This window comes from Corvus moneduloides, chromosome 10, assembly GCF_009650955.1.
Source record: "Corvus moneduloides isolate bCorMon1 chromosome 10, bCorMon1.pri, whole genome shotgun sequence".
Taxonomy (NCBI): domain Eukaryota; kingdom Metazoa; phylum Chordata; class Aves; order Passeriformes; family Corvidae; genus Corvus; species Corvus moneduloides.
Window position 1 is genome coordinate 23,125,722 of NC_045485.1, and position 25,241 is coordinate 23,150,962.

At 41.5% G+C, this 25,241-nt stretch overlaps 1 protein-coding gene across 2 annotated transcripts in view; it reads right to left on the reverse strand.

Annotated features, from left to right (window-relative positions):
• Positions 1-4,963: 4,963 nt before the first annotated feature.
• Positions 4,964-25,241, reverse strand: part of FNDC3B (fibronectin type III domain containing 3B) — a 184,363-nt gene continuing 164,085 nt past the window's right edge. For both annotated transcript variants that reach the window (XM_032119442.1, XM_032119443.1), the window contains exons 24-26: positions 17,633-17,799; positions 15,200-15,327; positions 4,964-8,516 (exon numbers count right to left, since the gene is read on the reverse strand). In XM_032119442.1, the coding sequence (XP_031975333.1) occupies positions 8,205-8,516; positions 15,200-15,327; positions 17,633-17,799 (607 nt within the window). In that variant the 3' untranslated portion in view covers positions 4,964-8,204. The remainder of the gene's footprint in view (positions 8,517-15,199; positions 15,328-17,632; positions 17,800-25,241) is intronic.

Below are 25,241 nucleotides of genomic sequence, written 5' to 3' on the forward strand. Positions count from 1 at the left end.
AGCTGTGATTCCAGCACAGTACAGCACTTTAGCATTATCCAGTGTAACTAACACACTTCGTGGGTCTTTAAGAGGCTTCCTCAGTGCTTTTTCCAGCAAAAAGGTCTCCATGCCCTTCCAAGTCCAGCACTTGTGTGTTATGGCCCTTCCCCATCTCAGTTGTGGATGGGTGCGTGCCATGACTTTTCCCCTAAGACCAAAATTCAGAGCCTCTCATTAACCCAATAACCTGGATCAAAACGAAAAGCACCGGGGCTTCACCTTGGGGCTGACCTGGTGATGCTGAAGGCTCATTTCTCTGAGCCCTGCAAACACACTGACCCGGTTCTGCTCAGTGAGAGGAGGTGGCTCTGCAGCACAGTTTTGGAGGGCAAACACCTCCAAACCCATGATGCACACTGATGAGCAGTGTCACCTGGATCCCAGCCCTGACACATTGCCAAGCCCTCACACTGCTGGCCATGGGTGGGACAAGGAGAAAACACCATGTGAGCAGAGTAGAGCCCCACGGGTGCTGTGCAGCATCCCAGCAAACCACCCAAAGGGATGGGAGCAACCCCCAGGAGGAGGGGAGGGCTTGACCCCTAGATCAGCATCCAAACCCCCCAGTGCCCGGCTGCCAATCTCAGCTCTCATTTCTGTGCACAAATACATCCTTCAGAGAGCTACAGACTGCTCCTCCAGTTGTACTTGGAGATAAACAACTTTGTGTTTTGCCAAATAAAGGCATTCTATGGCTTTCCACACCTGCTTTGATTCTTTCACTGGGAGGAAAATAATGGTTTGGTGATGTGTGCGAGTCCATAAGGCAAAATTGCTCTCAGAAGTAAAGTACCCCACTCTCACCTTCAGAGCTTGCTCTGAGGGCTCAGGAGATGTTTTCCCAGCACTTGTCCCCATGTTTAATGCTTCTGGATCAAAAGATCCTTTGCTTTTTTCTCATGTTCTGATTGATTTTCACATGACTGCAGCACTGTCCGCGAGAAAGAAAAGGCACGGCTATTTCCAAGCTTCTGTCCACATTGTTCTTCCCTCCACAGCCTCCTTCCACTAATGACCTGGTGCTGCGAATCATGGCTCATTAGGGTGGGCAGGCAGGGAATCTGACACCACGAGCCTGCTCTGCAATGAGCCACAGCACGAAGAGCTCTGAGGAGCAGGGGTTTAAAGAGGTTTAACATGGCAATAGACAGCAAAACCTCATACTGCAAATTCTCACCAACATGAAGCCAAGATTCGTGGTCACACTGAGGCACAGATCCTGCCCAGTCGATAGCACCTTGGTATTTTTATCAAGCAGTGACAATGAGACTGATTTTTCTAAAATTTGCTGTGCTATGCTGGGGGCATCAGCACGGGGCTGTGAAAGGTGCAATTGCCTGAGCTAGTTTTGATTGAATGTGGAGTTTTGAACCAACTCAACTCTTTTAAGTTTGTGAGGAGGGGAGTGGGCAGCCAGCCCAAGCGTTTCTGTGTGGATCAGCTGGTATCCTGGCTCTGGGAGAAAAGTGCTGTTGTGGGGCTCATCCCTTGGATGCCTCGGGCACTGCCTGAGGATCTCTGGTCTAATGCCGGTATGCAGAATCATGGAATGGTTTGGGTTGGAAGGGACCTTAAAGACCATCTAGTGCCAACAGCCTGACAGGGGCAGGGACACCTCCCACTAGACCAGGTTGGTCAGAACCCAACCCAGTCTGGCCTTGACCACTTCCAGGGATGGGGCACCCACAACTTCTCTGGGCAAACTGCGCCAGGGTCTCACCACCCTCACAGGGAAGACACCTCAGACCAGCTGTGGTGTCAAAACCCATAAGAGGTTTGTATTTACCTGATTCCTTTCAGTCTTTGCTGTGGGCTCGTGACTGATTTCCCACACTTCAGTGGAATCTGGATTCTGCCACACAGCCAGAGCAGTGCCCCTGCCAAAGGCTGTGATCTGTATCCAAAGCCCAGATCTGTATCCAACGCCCCTTCCTGTGAGACAGGCTGATGTGGGCCAGAGGAAGGGGCTTGCACCATCACTGTCCAGACAGGGCTCACTCAGAGAATAACCAGAGGTTTGTAAAGCTATGATGCTTTTGGTTTCAGAACACTGAAGTCAATCACCAACACTTTGAACAAGGATGGGACAGAGCCATAAAGAGCACAAGGAACTCTGAACCCCCACACTGGAGAGAAGGCAGAACAGGAGCAGCAGCAGCTTCAGCGCTGTGACCCAGAGCAATCAGCAACCAAGAGCTACATCCAACACTATACAAACTCCACACAGCAGCATCCAGGGGATATTTGGCCCTGCTGAGTTCAAAGACCTGATTTTCTCAGCAAACCCTGATGTGCTGCAGCCATGGCTGGGCAGGGAACAAGTGCATCCTGCCCAGAGTGCAGCCAGGGAACACCAACACCATCAGTGCTGCACAGCCTCTGAGCCCAGCCAACACCAACACCAGCTCACAAGCTTTTCATGGAAAGAAAGGGCATTTGAGCTGTAAATTAACAAAGACAATATTTATATTGGATTAGGGTGAATTTCTCAACTCTGTTCACAAGTTAAGCCTCACAAGACCTCTGCATCCCTACTGTTTGCTCCATTTTATTTGTAGAGAGTAATAGCTTCCATGTGACAGAAAGTGAGAGATGGGCTAATAAAATTACTAAGAAATGACATCCACTGAGCACACTGACCCAAGCAGTTATTTACTAACCATGTCAGTAGACCTAAAAATAGCTTTGATTGCATGCAAGACCATCTATGCCACCAATTAGTGCAGTAAATGTAACTACTCAAACTAATAACAGCACATTCACTTAGGTAACAGCAGATCCCAGGCCAATCCACTCTGTTTGAAAGTGCCTTGTGAAACTTTTTATTTCACTGGAATCTGGGCGTTGAGAGTGCAATTGTCAAGAGCAGAAATAGATGTAATTGTCCAGAATTTATAAATGTAGTACCAATAAAACAGCCCTTTCAGGGGATCTCTCAGCTGGCTTTTCTGCTCAGCCATAAAAACAATGAAACAAAATGTCCATCTCTCTACTTAATCCTGGTTCTCATTCTGAGAAAAAGAAAGGTAACATTTGCATCTTTACTCCAGGCCAGGTTAAGGAGAGAGAATATAATTCTACACCATTTCAATAAATGGCAATACATCACGAACTCTGCACTAATTCTAGAAGAAGATCTGCAGAGGAAATATAATTTATACTTCATATTACCACACAAATTTCTTTTTGTCTCTAACACCTTTGTTTGCAGACAGGTCTAACAGAACCATCCTGTTGATGTAGATGTCATTAACGTTGGAGAAGAATCTCCCCATGTCCACCGGCCATAAATTTATAGAATGGAATCACAGAATGGTTTGGGTTAGAAGGGACTTTAATGATCACCTGCTTCCAGCCCAACTATTTAATTTTCAGGGGGATTTTAAATACCTCAGCTATGCTTCAAGATGGGAGGGACAGGTAGGAGACCCACCAACACTGGAGCTAAGACCCATCCCCCTTCAGCAAGTGCTTTTCTTTTTATAGCAGGCTGGATTTGAGCATCTCCTGAAATTCAAAGACACAGGTGAGCCTGTGGAAAAGCTGCACAGGAGCTGAACAACACGGGCTGATGACACTCCAGATCCTGTTTGCTTCCCGACTCGTCCCGGCAGCGCGTGGCTCCACTCGTGCCGCACGTGGCTTTGACCCCCTGGTTTCTCGGAGAGACCTCCCTTCCAGTGGGGCTCAGCTCTCCTGCACCACACCAAACATGCTCTGAGCTGGCAAGAGCAATTGAAATGAGGAGCAAAACAAATCCCAGGCGTTGGTTTTTGAGCAGCTCTGTGATTACCACGAGGAGAGAATCGCTGCTGCCATAGAAACGGCAGCGCCAGCCTGGGGACCACGCGCTGCTGGGGCACACCTGGCACTGCTCACACCATGACATGTGCCAGGGCCACAGCCCACTGCTGCATCACCCCTAAGGCCACAGAAATATCCAAAATACGAGCCTCTGCTCTCTCCCAGAACTTTTCAAAGCTGGTACTTCTTCTCCTGCCAGCAGGCAAAGAGCTGCTGGTAAATACAGGATCATCCAAGCCCGTTACAACTTGCTCTGCGCTTCCTTGCAAAACAAAACCCACAGTAAATCTAGTGCTACTTACCCAGCTCTGCATAGTCTGTGTGTGGAAAGGCACCCAGCACCTCTGCACAAACCCGTGGGTGATGACAGCACAGGGTAACATTCAGAACTCCAACAGCAAATGTTTAAATCCTCCTCCACTCCCATGGGCTCTCACTGCCCTCCAGCATCTCTGCAGACACCCCTGGAAATAAACCAGGGACCACTGAAAAGAAAAGATCTCCTCAGATGCCAAAGTGCTGATTACTATTCTATAGACATATTTAAAATACTTTGTTAAAGAGATTGTTTTGGCAAGCACTGCTTAAATAAAAAGCCGAGCAAGCAAATGAAAAAAATCACTGTATTTCCCTAGGAAAACCCCGCTCATGTTGTAAACTGCAGTAATTAAAAAAAGCAAACAAATGAATTGCTGTATTTATGCAGTGATTTGAAGAAAAGCATTAAAAAAATTAACATGAATGTGTTTGACAAGAAACACATAATAGACTAATTCATTGTGATGAAGAACTGAATTCATTGCACATAATAAGTTAAAAGCTCTATTATTTCAAGTGTTTAATTACTAAGAGAAAACCAACCTAGGTATATTTTTATAAATATAAATCCTTAATTTTTCATGCAAGCTATTTAAAATAAGTGATTAGAACACCTGACTTTCAGATTATTACTATAAATTTACTCTTCACAAAAACCACTTCAATTACAAACCAGAAACATCCTGAGGTAAACGGAGGACTCCCACCCCTGCTCCAGGCTGCACAACAGCACTGACCTGCCAGAAGGGGCCACATAGACCCAAAGGGCTGTGTTCAATTAAAATAAAGAATTAAAACAGAAAGAATTAAAACATTTATTGGGCATAAATATATTACATATACACTACAGATACAGTTAAGTCTTACATACATAGTGTAGTATTTGCAAAATCTATACATTAAAATTGATATGGCAGTTTTAATATAATGCATATGAAATAGTCTAAAATTTACAATACAAGAAAACTTCTGATTATTTTTTTTAAAGTTGAAAAGCTTGGAATGTATGTTCCCATAGTGAGGTAAAAACATTTTATTTTTCTTTTTCAATTTAAAGAACTGTGCAAGGATAAGGTTCATACACATTCAATTAGGGCACTTCTCAATCGTGACACTGAATACTGAGCTACTGGAGCCAACAAACAGGATTAGAAAACACTTCAAGTTCATAAAGAAAAAGGCAGAACAATATAAAAACATCTCTCTCCTTCCTGAAGGGTATTAAACATTTAGTGTTTCATTCTACCTCTGTTGTTGGTGGTGATTCCTGTGAGAGCAGAGCGCCCTGGGGTTGGATCCAACACCTGCCACTGCTGGATCAGGGGCACGAGGAGGTTTGGGAAGGGCCAAGGCATCAGCAGTGGTGGGTCAGGGACAATGTCCCTCAGAGCAGAAGGGTTTGACATCAGTGATCTTTGTCATCGACACACGAGTGACAATCAGATCACTACGGCAGGACACACAGACTAAAAATGTCAAATTCACTGGGCCTGTCCCAGCTCCTCCAGCACAATCTCCCAAAACCTCAGGCTTGGACTGGGTGCTCTGGTTAGTGTGGTTACATAGGGACCAAACAAATCAGCAGTGACAGAGATGCTTTGAGTGTAACTGATTGCTCTCCCCTCCGCTTCTGCTCACTGCTTTTAGTATCACTCGTATTTCAAACTTTCAAAATTGCTAATCTAGAGCATGTTGGGTTTTTTTCCTTTCTTTATTAAAGCAGGTTTTGTTTTTTTGTTTTTTTTTTAAAAAAAGCTGTCAAGCTTGGATTTCATAGCAGCAGTGCTCAAACAATATACCAAAAATAAAAAAAGGGAATCTATTCAAATTTCCGGGTTTTTTCCAAACTAGCGGTCTTTTCATCATTTTAAAAAATACACTCTTCTCCCCTCCAATGAAAACAGCTGTATACTCTTTGCTCACAAAATACAGATGCAAGGTCACAGAGTTTCATATCACAAATAAATTTAAATAAGATGTAAATAAATTTGACAAGCCATGACTTTGGCAAGAAACAAAAAAATATATATATTTAGCTCAATGCCATTAGTTTGCAAGGCTAAATCAAACTAATTATAGTCAATAACAAAATACAGAACATTTCTAATATTTGCTACATCTAGAGAGGCACACAGAATAATTCATTGATCTTAGCACTTTCTTTCCAGAGATGATTTTGTTTTTGGATACATGTAAACGTTTGAATCACTGATAATGGGTTTTTTTGGCATTTAATGTACTAGATGCTCCCATCTTCAAAAACACAAGAAAATGCAAGAAGATTAATAATACTAGGAATGCTGCCAGGTAAAAAGTTGACCTAAAGTACAACAGTATAAAACAGACAAAATGTAACATGCTATGGGGAGGGTGGAGAGGGGGATTAGATTAGTACATAAGTACACTTTTTATTTTTTATTTTTTTTACAATAAATAAAAAGATTGCACTGTAATTGGTATTTAAAGTACTGTATGCAGTATATAGTATAAATAAACCTAAAAACAAAAATAATGTTGTTTTTTTCCCCATTACTTTGGTTAAGGGAATATTATGCTAGTACAGGACACTGAATCTTAGACGATGGAGACAGAGCACAAAAAAGCTAGGACAAAAGCAAAACCAAGTAGCAAAAATATACAAAAACAAGAGGCAGGGAAATACACTGTGTCTGTTGCACCCTTTTGGAATCTATTTGCACCTCCAGCTCATTTATGTCCCTGAGGTACTCGCACAATGTTGACTTAATATAAATAACCCCATGACTTGAGAGTTAAAAATCTAGTGTCTCGATGGATTAAAATGTGTCTGGGAAGGGGCAGGCAGGAGGGGGACACTGCCACCAGAGCAGAGACCATTCCTCTGCAGGACTCTCACCTCAGTTTTGCCAGGTACCAAGTTATTTCAATCAGCCCCGTGGTAAGAACAGCATAGACACCCATTTAAGGTATTTAAAACGAACAGATGTGATTTCTGATACCTCCAAGAGTTCCATAAAATGGATACCCCTCCAAAAAATAATAATAATATTAATCATAAAAAAAGATCAACTGACAGTAAAGTTTGCTTCCATTGAGTATAAATCTCACCTAATTCAGTAGAGGCAGTTAAGCTGTCACCAGCTCGAATCATATAAATCAGGCTGAACATAATAGAATAATATCTAGCATCAGATTAGGAATAGTTATATACAGTGACAAACAGACAAGTTAAAGCAGCTTTTAAATAGCTGAACATGGGAATAACTAACTATTGCACAATGCCCTCTTACTTAAAATTACTGCTAGGAATCAAAATGGTAAAAAAAAAAAAAAAGATCTATAATGCTTCATAATTTATATGCAGTTTGGTTATTTGATTTCTTATACAGGCAGTTTTTATAGTGTTTGTAACGGTAAAAATAACAGATAACTAAAAAGGTTTTTCAACTGCAGGATGCTGTTCCAATTTAAATGCACTAAACAGTTAAACTAAGAACTTAGGTTTTATCTTGAAAAATTGGGGCAAATGTAGTGAATAATTCGTAGGCAACATTGCAAATACTGTTCAAGGAAAAACTGGTACTTGACTAACACTGTATTCTAGTCTTACCACTATACACACTTGTGACTAATGTTTAGAAGGAAAAAGAAGAGACAAAAAAAGTGACTCATGATTAAAATTTCCTAAATAGTAAGATAAGAGACTGCACTAACTTCAGTGAAAAAACCCAAAGCAACATCGAAAAGGCAAATTGGTGACAATTTTGAAATCGTGAAGGAAAAACAAAAAAATCTTGCTTTTGGTATCCGGTTTGTTTGTTTCTCCAGTTTGACCACTTCCTAGTCTGAATTTCAAAAAGGTGCATCAAAACACTGATTTATCTTTCTTCAAGCTAGAACTGTAAAAACAAGAGAAGTATATAAAACGCATGGTAGAACAAAGGATTTCCCAAAAAAAAAAAAAAAAAAAAAAAAAAAAAAAGGAGGAATATCTGAATAAATGTGTGGATTATAATGCGTAGCATTAGTTAAATCTGTATCTCAAACTCCCGTTGAATTGTCTACTTCATAAAGAAGTACTGTAATATACAGGCGAAGATGATGGACAGGCTGGCGAAGCCGAGCACGATGAGGGCCGCAAACTGTTCGTCCGTGGGCACCATGGCCTTGGCCTTGGCGTCATCGGCGCCGCCCGGCTCGCCCGCCAGCACCAGGGCACTGCGCTGCAGCGCGAAGGCCACCGAGGGGCTGAAGGGCCCGCTGAGCTCCTGTGAGGTATCCAAGCACCGGCGGCAGGCGCACACCCGGAACCGATAGTCTGTGTTCACCTGAAGGCCTGAGATGTGGAATGTGGTCTCTTCTCCCTTGTACACCTGCAAGAACAAGCCAGGGAGCCTGGTGAGACACAACCTCCTCCTGCTTGCAGGGCGGCAAACAGCGCAACAAGGCGGGGTTTTGCAAGGATTTCAGCCTGGAAGCTCAGGGCGAGTCTCTACGGAAATGCTTCTCCAAAGGAAGGAACTCACTGGGTCAATGCAGGCTTTGTAAGAACAGGCGTGTGGAGGATGTCTCGACACAGTGCACACAGGGACAGACAAACACATCAGACAATGCAGCAATGGTAACACACACTCATCGTTTGTGGGCATGAAAAAAGTCACAAATGTATTTCTGCACTCTGAAAATGTGACTGTATGCCTAAAACATGTCTAAGACATAATCACCCTGTCTAACCCCAAAAGGAAGAAAACCTGTGAACAAGGTTATTGAGAGTCATTCAATGCGCAGTTGTAAAATTGCTCATAAAGGTCATTTTAATGTATTTTCCCCTCACATTTCTCTCAAGAAACAGGAATCTTACCAGAAATTACACTTGCAGAATGGTGGAAATAATAAAATATTATTAAGATGTGAAAAATCTCCTCTTGACTGCACTGTATTTGGTTGTTTACCAACACATCACATATTTATGTTAATCAAAGGCAGGTACCACATGACTCAGAGCACAAGTCATGGCATTAGAAAGGAGAGAGAAAACTGAGTACCTGAGACAACTTTGTGACTTAAATGGAAAAAAAAAAAACACTGGAAACATTCACCAACTCTGAAAACAAATAACTTATATAATGGATGGTTGTTGAAACTGGTATTTTATGAAATGAAAAAAGTGTCAGAGTGCCTGCGTCTGCTGGGAAAAAAACATCCTGAACCCTCAGATACTTCCTCCTCTGTTTACTTAGCATTTCCCTTCTCCTCAGTGTGGGAGCAGAAGGCTGAGAGCACCTCTGCCCTCCCAGAGGCAAGAACTCATCTCAGAAAAGAGGAGCAAGTGGCTAATTAGTCCCAAGCCCAGAGAGGAGTTCCTGTGTGTCACCCTGGAGTAAGAAATGAGGAGGAAAGAGAAGAGACCTGCTCAGCTAAAGACCACTTAAAGAGCTCAGCTTTCCTGCTCTGCTTGCCCCTGAGATTCATCCCTTGGTTAAACAGTCGCCTGCTGATTTTTTGAGGTGGCCTGGGACAAAAATATTAAGGTGGTTCTTTAGTTTTCTCCCTTCCTTTTTCAGCTTTCACACCTTTTCCAAATACAGTTTGAATGATGGTGAGTCTGGGTTTCCAGACTAAGCATAAGGCCTCTAACTGGCTCATGTTTCTTTGACCCGAGGCACAGATCAAGAAACAACATTTAAATAAATGCTGCCTTGCTCAAGTATTGCTCAGCATTTGCAGGAAGTTCCCTCTAGGTCCAGTGACAGGAATACAACAAATTCATCCCACAAACCCCTGTGACTGGCCACAGCCTTGCACCACTGCCCTTCTTCTCATCTGTTTCTCTTCCCAATGCCAACGAGCAGTGAGTCATTGGGTTACAGTAATTGCAGGGAAAACAAACCTGGAAGTGCTGTAGCAGCCCACAGAAGTGATGTGAGGGTTGAAATATCCATTTGCAAAGCACTCCTCATCCCAAGAACACCTCTGCCACTCTGTTCTGCAACGGCAATTCCATTTCTAATACCCACCTGTTGTGGGCAACTGTGCTGTTCCACAGGACTGAGTCAGGATTCTTCCACATGGAGGATGTGCCTAACTCCCATTCCTTTAGATTCTGAGTCAGGGCAACTCAAAGCCCTCACAAAACAACTGTCACCAAGGTTTGCTTTCTGGTTCTGCTGTAATTATTAATTTCATTTCAAGACATATAGCCAGAAAACCTCTATATGCCTTTGCCACCAATATGATCAGTTCTGAACCAAAATAAAAAATTCAATAAAATCCGAATAATGTCATTTAATAAAAATTTACAATCTAAACTTCATAAATTACATTTAACAGATACTAGGGATGGGATATATATATAACCTGTCTTTGCACTGAAAAAAATCCTGTCCAGTTAATTGGGTTTTTTACTTGTTCTGTTCTGTCAGGGCGGTGAATACCAGTGTAACTGGAGGCCAAGTTTGGCTAAATCAAAGACCCTATATCTTCATTATAGTCTAACAAGCATAGATGGCCAAGTTCACTCAAGCCAGCTACTCAACAGCACTTCTCAGAAAAAGGTCAGACAGCCAAGTGAGAGGAGAGTGTATCTTTAAGGGAAGTTTGAAAAATTATTGGAAGTAGATAGAATATGTGAATTAATACCCATCAATGACAAAGACAAGACACTTCCTGCACTAGTGCTAAGACAGTGATGGAAGTTGTCCTGCTTTCAGTGGTTTGATGAGTATGTACCAGCAGTGGTACATACTATGTACCACCATGTCTCTTCTCAGCAACAATTGTTAAATTGTCACCCACTCCTGACAGCAGCCTCTGTACCCTCTGCCAGGGGCTGCAGCAGCACCTCAGAGCTGTGGCAGGATGTCCCCAGCACAAATACATTTGGTTGTGAACACCCTGTTAAGAGACTTAACATACACAACAGAAAAAACCCTTGACAACTACGAATAAGGTCTTTAAATCTGCCAAACAAATATGAAATCAAATATAACTCCATAAAGCAGCATAGTATTTTATATGTAGCACACTATGCTTTGGTGGCTAACAAGCCAAAGTGAAGTGCCTATCCAATTTATCACTTTCAGTTCCTAAAAACAGCTTTTTGGTTTGGACACTTGAGAATATAACAAAAATGTGATGAGCTTTTTGCCTGGCTCCCTCAATGAAAATAACATCACAAGTAATAAACTGCTGCTGAAGACTCCTATGGTATTTGATCCTACTGATTGAACTAGATAGACAGAGAATTCCTGCAGGCAACGATTTCTCAATTTCACTGATCTCATTAAATAATCCCAACCCTCTCCCCTCCTTTCCAAATAATAACAATAACAGCTATAATTGCCCTTTAAGCAACTCACTGGAAAGTGCAGGGTAACCTCACCTGGTTGTGGCACCCCAATGCAATGGCCAATGTCTTTAATAATTAATAAAAGCCTATTTTGTATGGTGATAGAAAGATAAAGAATCATAGAATAGTTTGGGTTGTAAAGGACCTTAAAGATCACCTAATTCCAACCCCCCTGCCATGGGCAGGGACACCTTCCACCAGACCAGGTTCCTCCAAGCCCTGTCCAAGCTGGCTTTGAAAACTCCCGGGGATGGGTTTCAATCTATGTCAAAAGCATGCCCATTTCAGAAGTTTAATTTCTTCTAAGTCACTTGACAGATTTATTTTTAAGAAACTGGATTATCATTTCATCCAAACTCAACATCAGCTTCACTCACTCCACTGCTGAGGTGCTCATAAACCCCCCAGAGTTGTGTGACAACCTTGTCTGAACAGAGAAACAACCATCCCTTAGAGCACCTGCCTTGAGGTTGTTTGCGCTGAAAAACCCCAACCAAAGGAAATTATTTGCTCCATCTCATGACACAAAATTGGCACCAGGAGGCACAGGAAATACTCAATGCAAGTGGCACTACATGCCAGCAGGTACTGTGTAGTTCTGCTGTATCTTGGCATACAACTAGCACAAGTGCCTTTGACTTGTTACTGAAAATAGAGAAGGAAACCCAATTTTTGGCTGATTAGAGCTTTACAGGAATTATCAGTTCACTAAAGCATTTCAGAGATTGTGTGTCTACAGAATTTAATCCAAAGAAAAAACAATAATTAAAGTGAGAGCTTTAGTTAGGCCAGCTGGAGTCTCCCAGGCATCCAGCTCTCAGTGCACACCTGGGAACTGCTGGGGGATTTTCACACACCCAGTGTATCCTACCCATACTTTTTCTTCTTTTGGAAAGCATTTGGAGACTTTTTTTTCCCAGAAGAGATGCGGCAGAAGCTGATGAAACGCTGCTGCCTCCAAATTCTCAGAAATTTCAAAGGCAGTACATTTTGCTTCAGTGGCAAACAATTTAAGGATAAAGAAGCTTTAAAAAGCTCAGTTCTCATTTCCCATGGTCAGCTCTTAGGAAGAGCTGGTTCCTGGGTGATGCCATCCCCAGAGCTGCTCAAGTGGGAAACCAAACCTTAGGCTGCTGGGCATTACAGCTGTTATCCCAAACTGCAGCTCCTGCAAGTGCTGCACAGCCCAGCCCACTCACCTAAATCCACATTAAAACTATGCAAGCACAGGGACATTTTAATCCACTTTGGAGCTAAATTCTGAGTAAGCTTTGCTAGATAAAAGTGCAAGAAACAGGAAAACAAATCCAGGCCACTGATTCCTGTAATCTCCTGTGGCTTACATCCTGATTCATAAACAAGGAAGATTTGATTTCCTAAAAAGAATTGTCCCATGCCATTGCTTTTTTTAAAATTATCTGTAAAGATAAAGCACAAAAATACATAAAAAGGAACACACTGTGTGAGAAACAAGGAAAGGAGTAGTTAGCATTTTTTAAAATACACTTTCCAGAGAGCTAAAATGTTATCTGTTTAGCTCCAGCAAATCCAGCTCCTCAGACAATTCTCAGCAGAGAAATATTTACAAAATATTCTCCCAGAGGAGGGCAGGGATGGCTATAGTCCCAGCCTGAAAAAAAAAGGCTTTTGAGTACTTTGGTATCACCTCTGATAGATCAAATGGTGGAAAATCAGCAGCTTTGGCGCTGCAAACACTCGTGTACAGGGGAGGGAGACAGCTCAGATGTGACAGTCTAAAGAGAAACAACAGCTTCACCCAAAAGCATGTCGGTGGCTGATGCTGCATTCCATGAATAGCCTGAAAATCTACAGTGTATTTCATCTGTGCAACCCTTCAAAACAACTTGCAAAACGTTTCTAATAATACACCCCCTTAGATACATATGCAAAAGATGTATGTCACTTGCAGGGATCAAAACATATTTAAAAATAAATTTAGGACTTGCACTTCAAAGGTAATTAACATATCCCTAACATTAATGAACATATTAATGACAGTACTTCTCAGTTAAATAGTTGCAGGTGATCACAGACATGTCAAAGCAGAGGTGAAATGTATTAGCCAGACTACCACTGAAAGGTGTTCCTGTATTTTATCTTCTCTGCACATTACAGGGGCTCAGAGCACACAGCCACTGCAGCTCATGGACAGGGATGCGCCCCAGGGCTGAGGCACCACCCACATTCCTGACGAAGATAAAACACCCTGATGGGCAAAGGTGATTTCTGCGAAACAGTGCAAGTCCCCCTCTTTCCCTTGGCTGGTTATCAGCCAGCACATTTACACAAGTCCCAGCGCCACTTGGAGCATCCCAGCCAGGAACTTCTTCCAGGGTAACAACTGTAACAACTCACAAAACTCCCTCCTCAGGGTCATGCCCATGAGAAATGAAGACCTGCAACATAAGAAGGTCCTAAAAGTATTTTTAAAAGTATTTTTTACTTCCTTTGCTGTTTTTTTTTTCACACCACAAGTTCTGAACTGTGCAGATTAAGGCATCACTTATCTCCCAGGAACATGAAGATGTGCCCAGTTCTCCCCAAGGACACCAGAACACTTTAAACACTGGGGTTATGTTTACTGAAGCTGTAGCAGGAGGTGACACACCAAAGCTACTTTGTACACCAGGCAACAGCAAAATGGGTCCACTTATCCACTTGCCACTGATGTGAGGCCTACACAGTACGCAGGGGTTTCATTACCTACACCAGCACCAAAAATGTTTCCTGACAAAAACAATAGGTAGGTTTCTGAATCTTTATCACCCCCATGAATTGTCTTGGCATTTTTTGTGTTATTTTTTGGTAATTCCTTAGTTCACAGTAACACTCAAAAACAGACTGAAGAGGAACAAAGACACAGTTGCAAAGAAAGTACTACCTTATACAAATTTTTAAGAGTTTAATTAGCATAATGTAAGAGTTTACTAGCATAGAGTAAGAGTTTAATTAACATAGCATATCTCATTCCCTATTTTGGATTTATTTGGACTCTGCATGACCACGAAAGAAAGCACAGGAAAAAGAGAGCACACAGATGAAGTGCACTGCAAATCACACAGTCAGAGGTGTGACAGATGACATAAAGGATCTAACTGTGAATGAGCTGCTCTGTTTTGGGTGCTCTGGGAAGTGTCCACTTGTGATGTCTGATCAAGACAGACGAGGCAAGAAGGATCAGCTGTATTTCACTGCCTCTGTTTCCACAGTGACAGAAAGGATACACAGCAATTACACGTGCATCAAAACCTCAGAAAGGAATGAGACAGATGAACAAACCACTTAATGTGGTATTTGACTGAAAACCCTGATGGACAGTCTTGGAATTGGCTTAGAGAGAAAGATTCATCTTCTGACTTCATCTCATCTTCAGATAATGGTTAAGAACAGCCAGCATGGGTTGGCCAGAATTGTAACTTTTTAAAGGTTAGTACAGTTAAAAATAGTGATTAACCACAGAAAGAGCACAAATCACTCCAATAAAATAATGATGTTCTACATACTCCCTTAGGGGAGAAAACAGCCCATTACAGCCCTTAATTTTGACTCAGCCTTTACCAAAGTGCACCTGACACATCACCATAGGGTGTAATTCAATACAGTAGAAAGAAGCAGCACAGTGGATTTTCAAAACCATTTCCATTATGCCATCAATTTAACAATATTAAATCCAGACCATTTCCCTACCTGCTTGTATTCAGATTCTCTTCCAACCAGTACCTGCAGAACATAACCAACAGGATCTCCCTTCATGGGTGGGACCGTTTCCCAGGTAACTTCACAGGAGTTTCCTCCCAGCTGTGTCACTCGAGGGGCTACAATAAAAGGAAATGTGTTCATGTTTAATATAAAGACTGCACTGAAATCTTCTTTTATGAGCACTGTAATATATACCAGACAGGGTAGAGCACCTCTTACCTGTCAGCTCTGTGAGCTGCTAGAAAGGAGGAGTTGATTCAGAGAAAACTTTCAAAACTTAATTGCACTGATCTTTTCAAAGCAGAAGCCAAGGCACAAATTACACAGGCATTCATAAAAGCAACAATTCTGTGTAGTCCTGAGCAAACATCTGTGGCAACGGAGACGCCTGCACATCCCTCCTATGCTACACACCATTGAAAGGGAGGAAAAATATCGAACTTTTCATTTAGGAAAAATAGGAGAAGGGATGTGAGAAGAGAAACTAAAGAATCTGCTGTATTAGAGATGCAGCCCAGGCTGGGAAGCAAAAGGACAAGAGTAATTTTCAAGACTTGGACTTGTATCTAACTCTGAGCCTGACATCCACTTGATCAGACCTGCTATTTCTAGCCAGACTTAAAACTAGTGCTCTCACTAGAACTCCAGAGAAATCCAATTTGTCAGCTGTTACAAGGCTGCTGTCCTTGGCAGAGGCTCCCTCACCAGCTGAAAGCCAAGGGATGCTGTGCCTTGACCCACGGCAAGCTCAGAGGTGAGCCTGCCAAAGCACAGACAGGGGCAGCACATGTAAAACGAAGCCTCTGCCACTGGAAGGCATGCAAAGAACTGCAACAGCATCCAGGGTCCACCAACCTCTTGATCAGGCAGAGCCAGCAAGAACAATACAAAAAAAAAAAAGAAAAAAAAAAGAATAAAACTGGGAGAAACAAGAGCCCTGAACACTTGTATCAGGTGGTGAACACGTGCACGTGCAAGGACACGAGCTTGTTAAAGGCAATCTAGATCCCCAACCCTACAAAAACAGACAACAGGAGGGTCTGCCACAGAAACAAACGCTGCTGCATACATTACATGAATTTTAGCCTGATTTGTTACTTCCCAAGAGGAAGGCATGAATCATGAAGGCCCAAAGGTAATCAATATCCATTTACTTCTCTCTGCACATCTGCTAGTGTTGAGAGACTGATAATAGACGCCTTCATCTTAGCTGACAACAACAATCTCAATTATTTTTCCTTCTCCTTCCATCCTCACTTCAATACATGTAGATTTTTGTCTGACACTTACAAAACACTGCCATTACCAACAAAGCTATTCTAGGGTTGGCATCGTTAAGAGACTAATTAGGAGACCTTACAGGAGAATAAACGCTTTCTTCTGAGAGATGAGAAGCTGAATCAAGTTTATCACATAAATTCCTTTGTACTGCTCCGAGCACAGAAGAGCAGCTGATCTAGCAGGGAAGGACACCCCCAACAGTGTTCTCCCTTCTCTAAGTATTTTTTTACAAAAGGTGACAAAATCACCAAAGCCAGATTTTAAACATAGAGAAGCAAAAGAAACCTCTCTGACAAACTGAGAGTTGTTGTTTCTCTCAGTAAATGATAGGGCTTGACAGAGAAGACTTCAGCACCCAGGAAAAAAGGTGCATTTGATTTCAGCTCAGCTGATCTGATAGCTCATACAGCAAACCCACTGCCTTTGTAACAGGCCAAAGAAGGCCTAATTAGACCTAGAACAAAAGCCCTAATTACACCAAGTTTTATCATGAAACACCTTTCACTGTAGTTTTTACTGTTTCTACTTTTGCTCCTTCCTTCCTTCCTCCTCCTCCGGATCGTAATTACTTAGGACAAAATTTACACTCAGTAAAAGACATTTCATTATAAAAACTTCATTTAATTAGGCCTTTAGTTCTTCTAGTGGAACACATGCTGAGTTCTAAGTCTAATGCTCTGTATGTGAAGTATCATGATTAATTTTATACATTAAAGGAAAAAATAAACCCTGAAGGTCTATGTTGGGGACATCACCTACACAACAAAAAATGTTTAAACTTTACTAAAGCCTAAGTTAGAAGGTACACACATATACTACAGCTGTTAGACCTCTTGTATAAATGCTGTAGTAGTCCAGAGCAATCCCCTGGTACACACTATTGATAGCAGCAGCATTTTAGCAGACTTTTATTACAACAGTGGCTGACATAACATTTATGTTGCTTGTGTGATTTTTTTTTTTTGGGGTGGTAATTTAGCTTAAGTAACTTCACAACTCAGAGAAACCTCCAGCCAGCACAAACTGGTTCTTCACACGAGTTATTACATACTTATGGTAACCCTTACAATCTCCCCCCATACTTACCAATTACATAAATATTTACATGTTACTTACATGTAAAAAAAACCTACTACATACCTTTGATTGCAGGTGGGACTGACTTAGTTGTGCAGAAGGTACAGATTTCTGAGAAAGGTCCCTCCCCAGCATCACTGACTGCCTGTATTCTGAACGAGTAACAGGTGGATTCCGTCAGCCTCTGTATCTTGTACGTGTGACTTGGTCCCCTATAAATTGGGATAAACCTGAAACCATAAAAATGAGAGTATGTAGTTACACTGGAGAGGCACTGACATTTCTGGATATTGCATTTATCAGCTCCAAGTATCCATCTTGTGAAAATTGGCACCATGTGCCCTGCAGGGCTGCTAAAAGCACATATAAAAATGTCATGTTTATAACACACTAATGATGATGAGGAGGTTGGGGAAAGCAGCAGTTCATTGTCCCTTTTGAAACTACTATTACCTTGCAAAATGATTACATGAATTATCAGGAAGAACATCTGTCAGTGGGATCCCTGCTGCCATGGAATCAAAACAGATTCAACCTGTGTCCTGCTGCATTACACCATGTGTGCTGCTGGTTTAAAAGTATGATGAAAACACAATTAATATGTTGACTCTTAAATAGATTTGGCCTTTATTTGCACATTAAGACACAAAGACTGTGTCTTGCAGTCATCTGTGTCATCTTCCAAAACACTTCCATGGACAAGACTAAACAAGAGCACACACAAACTTGTCCAGCATAATGCTGAACAAAACCAATGTCACTCAAAAAAAATAAAGTATACAGTTGCTAAAGAGAATCTAACTTGTATTTTCTATTGCTCTGCTCAGATAAATGCTTTTCACTAGCAGTTGTATGTCAGCCTGCAGTTTCTAGCTAAGCCCCTGATCCCCAGGAGCTGAGCACAGTGGGGATGAAAGCAAATAAAGAGGAACCACCCAGATTGTGCATCCATCCACTCAGCCTCCACCAGGGAACACCACCTTGCACGCAATAGTCCTGGCCTTGGAGAACAGAAAATTTGCTGTGTAGGATCACATACTTTTTTATGATTATTTAGTACCCTTATTCAAGTATCTTAACCATTTCAGAAGGTTTTAAATCACCAGGGAGCCAAGAGATATTTTTACTTGACCTCCCAATCTAGGTGCTAGCTTTATCCTTTGGCTTTGCATGAGAAACACAGTACAAGCAATTTGAGCAATTCAAAGAAACTGGGTCTGCCAATTAGCTCTCCGGGACAGAAATCAATTTGTATTACGTTATGACTGCAATCCACGTAAGTACAAACAGAGATCAAGAACCATCTGTAATAAAAGGAAATATTCAGGTAATTCAAACTGCTGGAAATGTACTCTGAGGACTAATGTGACTTACTACCCCCACTGAGTTTTAGTGAGACCCACACCTTAGTAGGAAACCAAAGATCTGCGCCCACAAGTCTTTAAGCGGATTGTTTAGAGACAATTTCCAAAGAATAATTGTTTCCTTAACCTTATGCTTACCCAGTTTAAGAACTCCCTGCTACCCCACATTTCGGAGGCTCGCATAAGCAGCCACAGCATGTTCCAAAAGACTGACACAAACCCATTCTCATGGAATAAAACTGCTTGAGATTCACTGGGTGATGAGCAAGGAACACATACTTAGGACAGCAATAAGACTCGAGACAAGACAACTCTCCCTCTGCCCTTCTTGCTGCTCAATCAGGCAGCTGGCTCAGAAACCACTGCAGTATTCACAGGAGTGTGGAGACTTGTCTCTGACCCTGATCCAAGGGCAACAGAGAGCAAAAAACATCCAATGACCTCTTTGTAATCATCTGTGGAGTTAGGTAAGGAAGGGAAGATAAATGTGCCTTCCCAGCTAACAGAGAAGCAAACCCTTACCCCAGGCTGGGCTTAAGGTACATTTCCCAGACATTCATACAGTCAATACCAATGACTCAAATGAGGTTTTCATCTTTTGGATATGACTAAGGTCACTAACACTTCCTAATACTGAGGAAGTGATCTTGAAAAACATTTGAGCTCCTTCTGTCATTTGGGAACTGGACTAATACTCCCAGTTCAGTTAATACCAACACTCCCATCCAGTTCCCATCTCCACTCATTTCTACTTCTCTATCTCAAAAATCATCTGTAAGGAAAGCAGGAACTGTTACAGAGAAGCTTGCACCACAGGACTGTAATGGAAGCACACTTTAACTTCTGAGATTCGACCATCTTTGAAGAAAGAGGGCTTCCAGTTTTGGAAGAATAAATGCTGATGACCCAACCCATCAAATTTCAGTTGCTGTTGGGCTTTATTGTGACACTAATGCTTTGTAATTGTGTTTGAATATGCAGATCATGATGTAAGGCACATAATGAAGATTAAAGACTAACTTCAAAATACTTGTGATTTTTGGATAAGGTAGTATTTTCCTCATGTGTAAAGAAGGCACTTCAAAATCCTCCAGGATTATCTCTGTTATTTTAGAAAATACTGTAGTTAATTGTTGTAGATGGCTATAGGTATGGAGCAGGCTTTTTTTCACTCTCCTGGGCTTTCTGCTGAAGGACCACAATGAACTTAAGGTTGAGTCAATCAGTGTAACTGCTGTTATTGTACTGTGAGGTCTGCATACATTAAAAATTATCTAAAGCAAGATAACTTGTCCATATTATTGCAATTTCATTTAAAAAATCTAAATCTAATTTATAAAGCACATTGGAACATGAGCTCTATATACCCTTGGCCTTCTTGGCAAGCCTTTTATTGTTCACTGTGCTTCATCCAGGCCTCAATCCAGACATTGCCTCAAGAACAAGTCAGCTCTGAGCTTTTTGCAAGGACTTAATCTCTTATCCACTGAAAAGTTGACTTAATCTGCGTGTGGAAACCTTCCAGGTCCTCTATCTCTCTCTCACCTTCTTCAAAACAAGACATTTTCAATTCTCAGAGGTTTGCCCAGTTGAATTCAAAAGACAATAGGCTACATACCTCAGCTGGCACCCTGCCTTTGAAAACACTCAGCCTCTGTGGTTACTGGCATTCTCAATACAGCTGTATTTCTTTTTTTTTAAGTTTGCACCATGCGCAATTAAACCTCAATTATTCAAATTTTCCATGCAACAGCGCTGCTTCTCCTCTCCACTAAATTAACTGCAGATACCAAAAAGAAAGCAACTTTCTCCAGGGATGGAGACACCTCCCAGAGGTTACTTCTCCCTCATCTCACTCGAGCGATCCCAATTCTCCCTTCCCAAATGTTCTCACATCAGTCACGCATTATTCATTTACCTGCACACAGCAGAGGAGAGAGAACATCATGTCCCACCGTGATTGTTAGGGAGACACCACCGCTGTTAGTTTTTCATCAATACCCCTTTATTCCTGGTGAAGATCTTCTTGGAAGTATTTTGCACATTGCAGCTATTTTGTTTCCTCCACTTCAGTCACTTCCAGTCGAGCAGAAGAATACGAATGTACTCGCCCTGCCTCTGCTCATTAATTCCCAGCACATTTTGAGCAGCAGGTTCCCTTTCAAACTCCTGGGTTTTGTTTATATTTTGGTAACCCGTTGGTTCTTACAAGAATTTAATTTGAAAGAAATTCTACCCTAGAGCACTAAAGATGGCAATCTTGGGGGGAGGCACAAAGGCTGGAAGAGCCACCTGAGTGACTCTGTTACTGCCTCTCAAAATAAGTGGTCAGATGGCAGGATTTCGGCTGGAGAGAAATCATTAATGCAGCACCAGTCCGACCCGGCGACCTGAGGCTTCACATCAGCACACACAGGCACCTGCCTAATTAGAAACTAAAGTACAAGAATTTCACAAACCAACGGCTCTTTTAATATTATTAATGCTACATCAAGTTATCTACACATTTACTGCCCCCCCCACTTTCTTAGACTATTCCTCTAATTTGGTTTCAGAACATTATCAAACACTCACTGTTTTATGTGATTTTCTCTCTCCACCAGCAGCTCCCTGGACTGTGGGTAGCAACACGGAAAGGGAAGCTTTGAACCAAAACCATCTAATCCAGAGATGCAGGAGTAAAGCCAACACACAATTCTTTTAATCTCTGCTGTGTTTTAAAACATTCTACTCAAAGAGAAAACTTTCACATCTGCATCATCCCCCATCCCCACATCAGTCACTGTTCCTATAACCAGCACCAGGCTGACCCAATCTTTCCAGCTTTGGGACACTTTTCCAAGCCATTCTTTGGGATCTCCTTTTGCAGGCAGGTGCTGAGAGAAAACAAATGGATAACATGAGTTCCCCAAAAGTTCTGTGCTCCCACTACTTCTCCCAACTCTGTCTTTCAGTCCTAAATAAGGTGTGGACCAAACAGATGGGATGCACCAGCCCCTTTGATCTGAAGATCTGTTTTCTGGAAGATTCCCTTTAGAAACTTTTATCTATAATACATATCATATGTATTATAATGTATGCTCACCACTGTCAGTGTGATTTTTGTCTCTATGAATTATAATAGTAACAACAGGACCCAGTGAAGGAGACAACATTTCCTTCCTTACACTTAGAAAAGCAAAACTAAGTGGAGAACAGAAAAAGAAATGATAACAGTCAGATGGGAAGAGTTTGGTTTTCTTTCCTGAATTATCTAGCACATCTGCAATCTAGACAAAGGGTACTTGCTGCCAAAAATCGATTTTTAGCTTGTTTCTACTAGATTATCTTTCACCTGCTGCTGAATTTGAGTTTGTAACCCATATCTACAACAGATAGTCACTTGTCAGACGTCTGGAATTATTGAGAGCTGAAGTATTTCAGCCTACAGAAGCTCTTCCACAGCAAGAAAAATTGCTTTTTTTGGAAGGAGCATCTGGGCACATTCAGGAGGAATGGAAGGCAGAGCAGCAAAGTGCCTGACAGATGATTCCTGTGTGCAGCCACATCTGGAGGCAAGGAACAGGCAGGGAGGACAATACTGAGCACAGCTTAAATGGGAAGTAACAGCATTTGAATGGAAGATCTGGGAGAAATTGGGGAGAGCACCCAATGGACTCTCCAAATTATACAGTCAGGAAGAATTAGATAACGAGGCAGCTGCAACACCAAGAGCAGATATAAGTAAGAGTGGACTTAAAGCCAAAAGAGAACAAAAACAGTTCAGAGCAGCAAACCAATATTCTCACAGCCTCAAACGTGTTTATCTTCCTTGTGCAGCATTAGAGCCCCTTTCCCAGTATGGCAGCAACTAACAGTGTTTATGGGCCTTCAAATGATGCTCACTGAGCACACTGTGTCCAAGCTGCTGCTGTGACAGCCCCAGGAACCTGGGCAGAGCTGGAGAAGGAAGCCAAGCTCAGTCTCTACTTCAACAACCTCAGCAAAGTGAAGCTGAAACCTTAAAATGTGCTCTTGGAAAACTGGGCAACGTGGTCCTGCTGCACTAAGCTGAGCCTCCATTACTACTTCAGAGATTAAATATTAGAGTCATTGCTCTAATCAAGGCATTTTTTTTCTTAAAAGGTTGTTATAGATGTGCAGAAAATAGTTTTTATTACAGTGACAGTCTTGGGTCTAGATGCTGCTCTTATTTATGATCTGCTGTCTGGAATATTTCAGTTACCCATGAAGTCTGAAGTACCTGCAGATGTGCATAGATCAAAATAAAGGAGAAAATTTTATTTGTTACCAAAGCAGGGATTTTTTGAATATATTTATGGAGTAGCATCTTACTCTGTGTCTTCCCAGCTTCCTAACAGCTGAAACACCTCATCTCACACATTTAATGTGGTTTTCTCACACTTCACTTTGTCTCAAATAATGACACACATACAGTTAACTTGCACCTACCACAAATGTGGGTTTACTCCTATTTCCATGAAGAAAGCTGAAATGCATTAACAAGTTAACTTTTTTACACTTGGGAACAGTTCTCCCTCTTCTTTTTCATTTGCAAAGCCCCAAGTGTCTGATCAGAATGCTCCTAACATAAATATCACTATAACTAATAGCAGTAATATGAACACAGGCTACCTGGAAAACTTTTCTGAACATTAACTTTTTATCTAGCCAGGCTTGCAGTGGAAACTGTAGTATGCCATCTGTCTTGGTGCTCATGCTTAATTCCCTTTTATCACTGTTTTACCCAATATGAAAATGATTCTGTTCCTGCAGGTTTTTGCAAGGATACGTTAATTTACCTGATTTTGTATTTTAATAGAATTTCACAAGCCAGTAGGACTGACAAATAACAGTAATTGCTGTTAAAATGGGTGCAAATTATCTTGATCAAATCAGGAGTGTAAACAATTTTTAAATCAGACTACTTGAAACTTGCAGTAACCAGGGAATGATTATGCAAAAGTCATCAGGCAAGGGCAGCACATTCAGCAACAGACCCCTCTGTGTTTCTATTCTGCCTTCCTTCAAGTTAAAGCAGAGCAAGCACCCATGTTGAGGTTCATGTGTTCAACCACCCCCTGCTACCTCCAGCTGAACAGAAGTGTGGGAGAACTGCCAATAATCCTTACAAGAAATTTTTAAAGGATATGTTTAGGATGTTTCTTAGTCAATCTTACCAATGACTCTCCCTTAAAATGAAATTATATATGGATATATTTATTGTGATTCTGTACACACACAAAAATCACACTATTTAGCTCAACTGCAACATACAGTGATCTAAAAGAAACACATGCAACTGATAAATGACCCACTACTAATTTACTTGCTAATTATCCCTTTCAGACTGGATATTGTGAGCACTTTAAGACACTAAGAGGTGTAATTAGTTGTAGGAACAACTAAAGATTAATTACCAGTAGAACAGGAAAAAAAATAAAAACCATTAGTTAGGTTCGTTTGCTCTAGAGAGGAAAAATCCATAGTATTCTGGAAAGTAGTGCAATTTGATTAACATAAATTTCTTAACATTACCACAATTGGAAAATGAAGTCACAACTGATAGTTTATTTAAAATGAAAAGGAATTTCATAGTCCTCTTTACATAAAGGTCACTTACTCTCAACTAGCATTTCTATGTACTGAGCTTTCCAGAAACAGATTTTTCTTCATTTCCACTCAGTGCTACCCCATAACTGAAAGGACAAGTGATGCTAATTTCATCTTCCTAAAATGTCACACCCTGAAGAGCTAATGGGAGCTAACACAGGTACATCTCTGATGAGCACACCTCTTCAAGCCCTTACACTAATCAGTCCCAGAAGATTTCCAAGTATTTTGCTTCACAGGTCTTGCAATCAATGGAACATTTAGTGTCCAACAACTGGCCTGTTACACCTCATTACAGAAAGGAAAAGTTAAAAACAATCCTTAATGACCAGGACACACTGGAGAGCACTGGCTGACTATCATTACATAAAACCAGAGCTTGAGTCTTTACCAAAAAGCACTTAAAGCTGTTGGGTCAGGATGGAACTTACTGATTATTTCCTTATCTTAAAAGAGCTTGCTCATCTTTATATTTCTGCTTGTGAAAATGCTTCAACAGCATTTTAAAGGTAACTTCTATTTTAAACCAAAGAAGGGACAATGGTAATACTGAATTGAGGGATTTCAATACAAAAGACTGGCTTCCTAGAGGGGTGGTCAGTCCCAGGCCTGTCAGTGATTCAGATATCTGGACAATGCCCTCAACAACACCCTTTAACTTGGTCAGCTCTGAACTAGCCAGGCAGTCACATTGG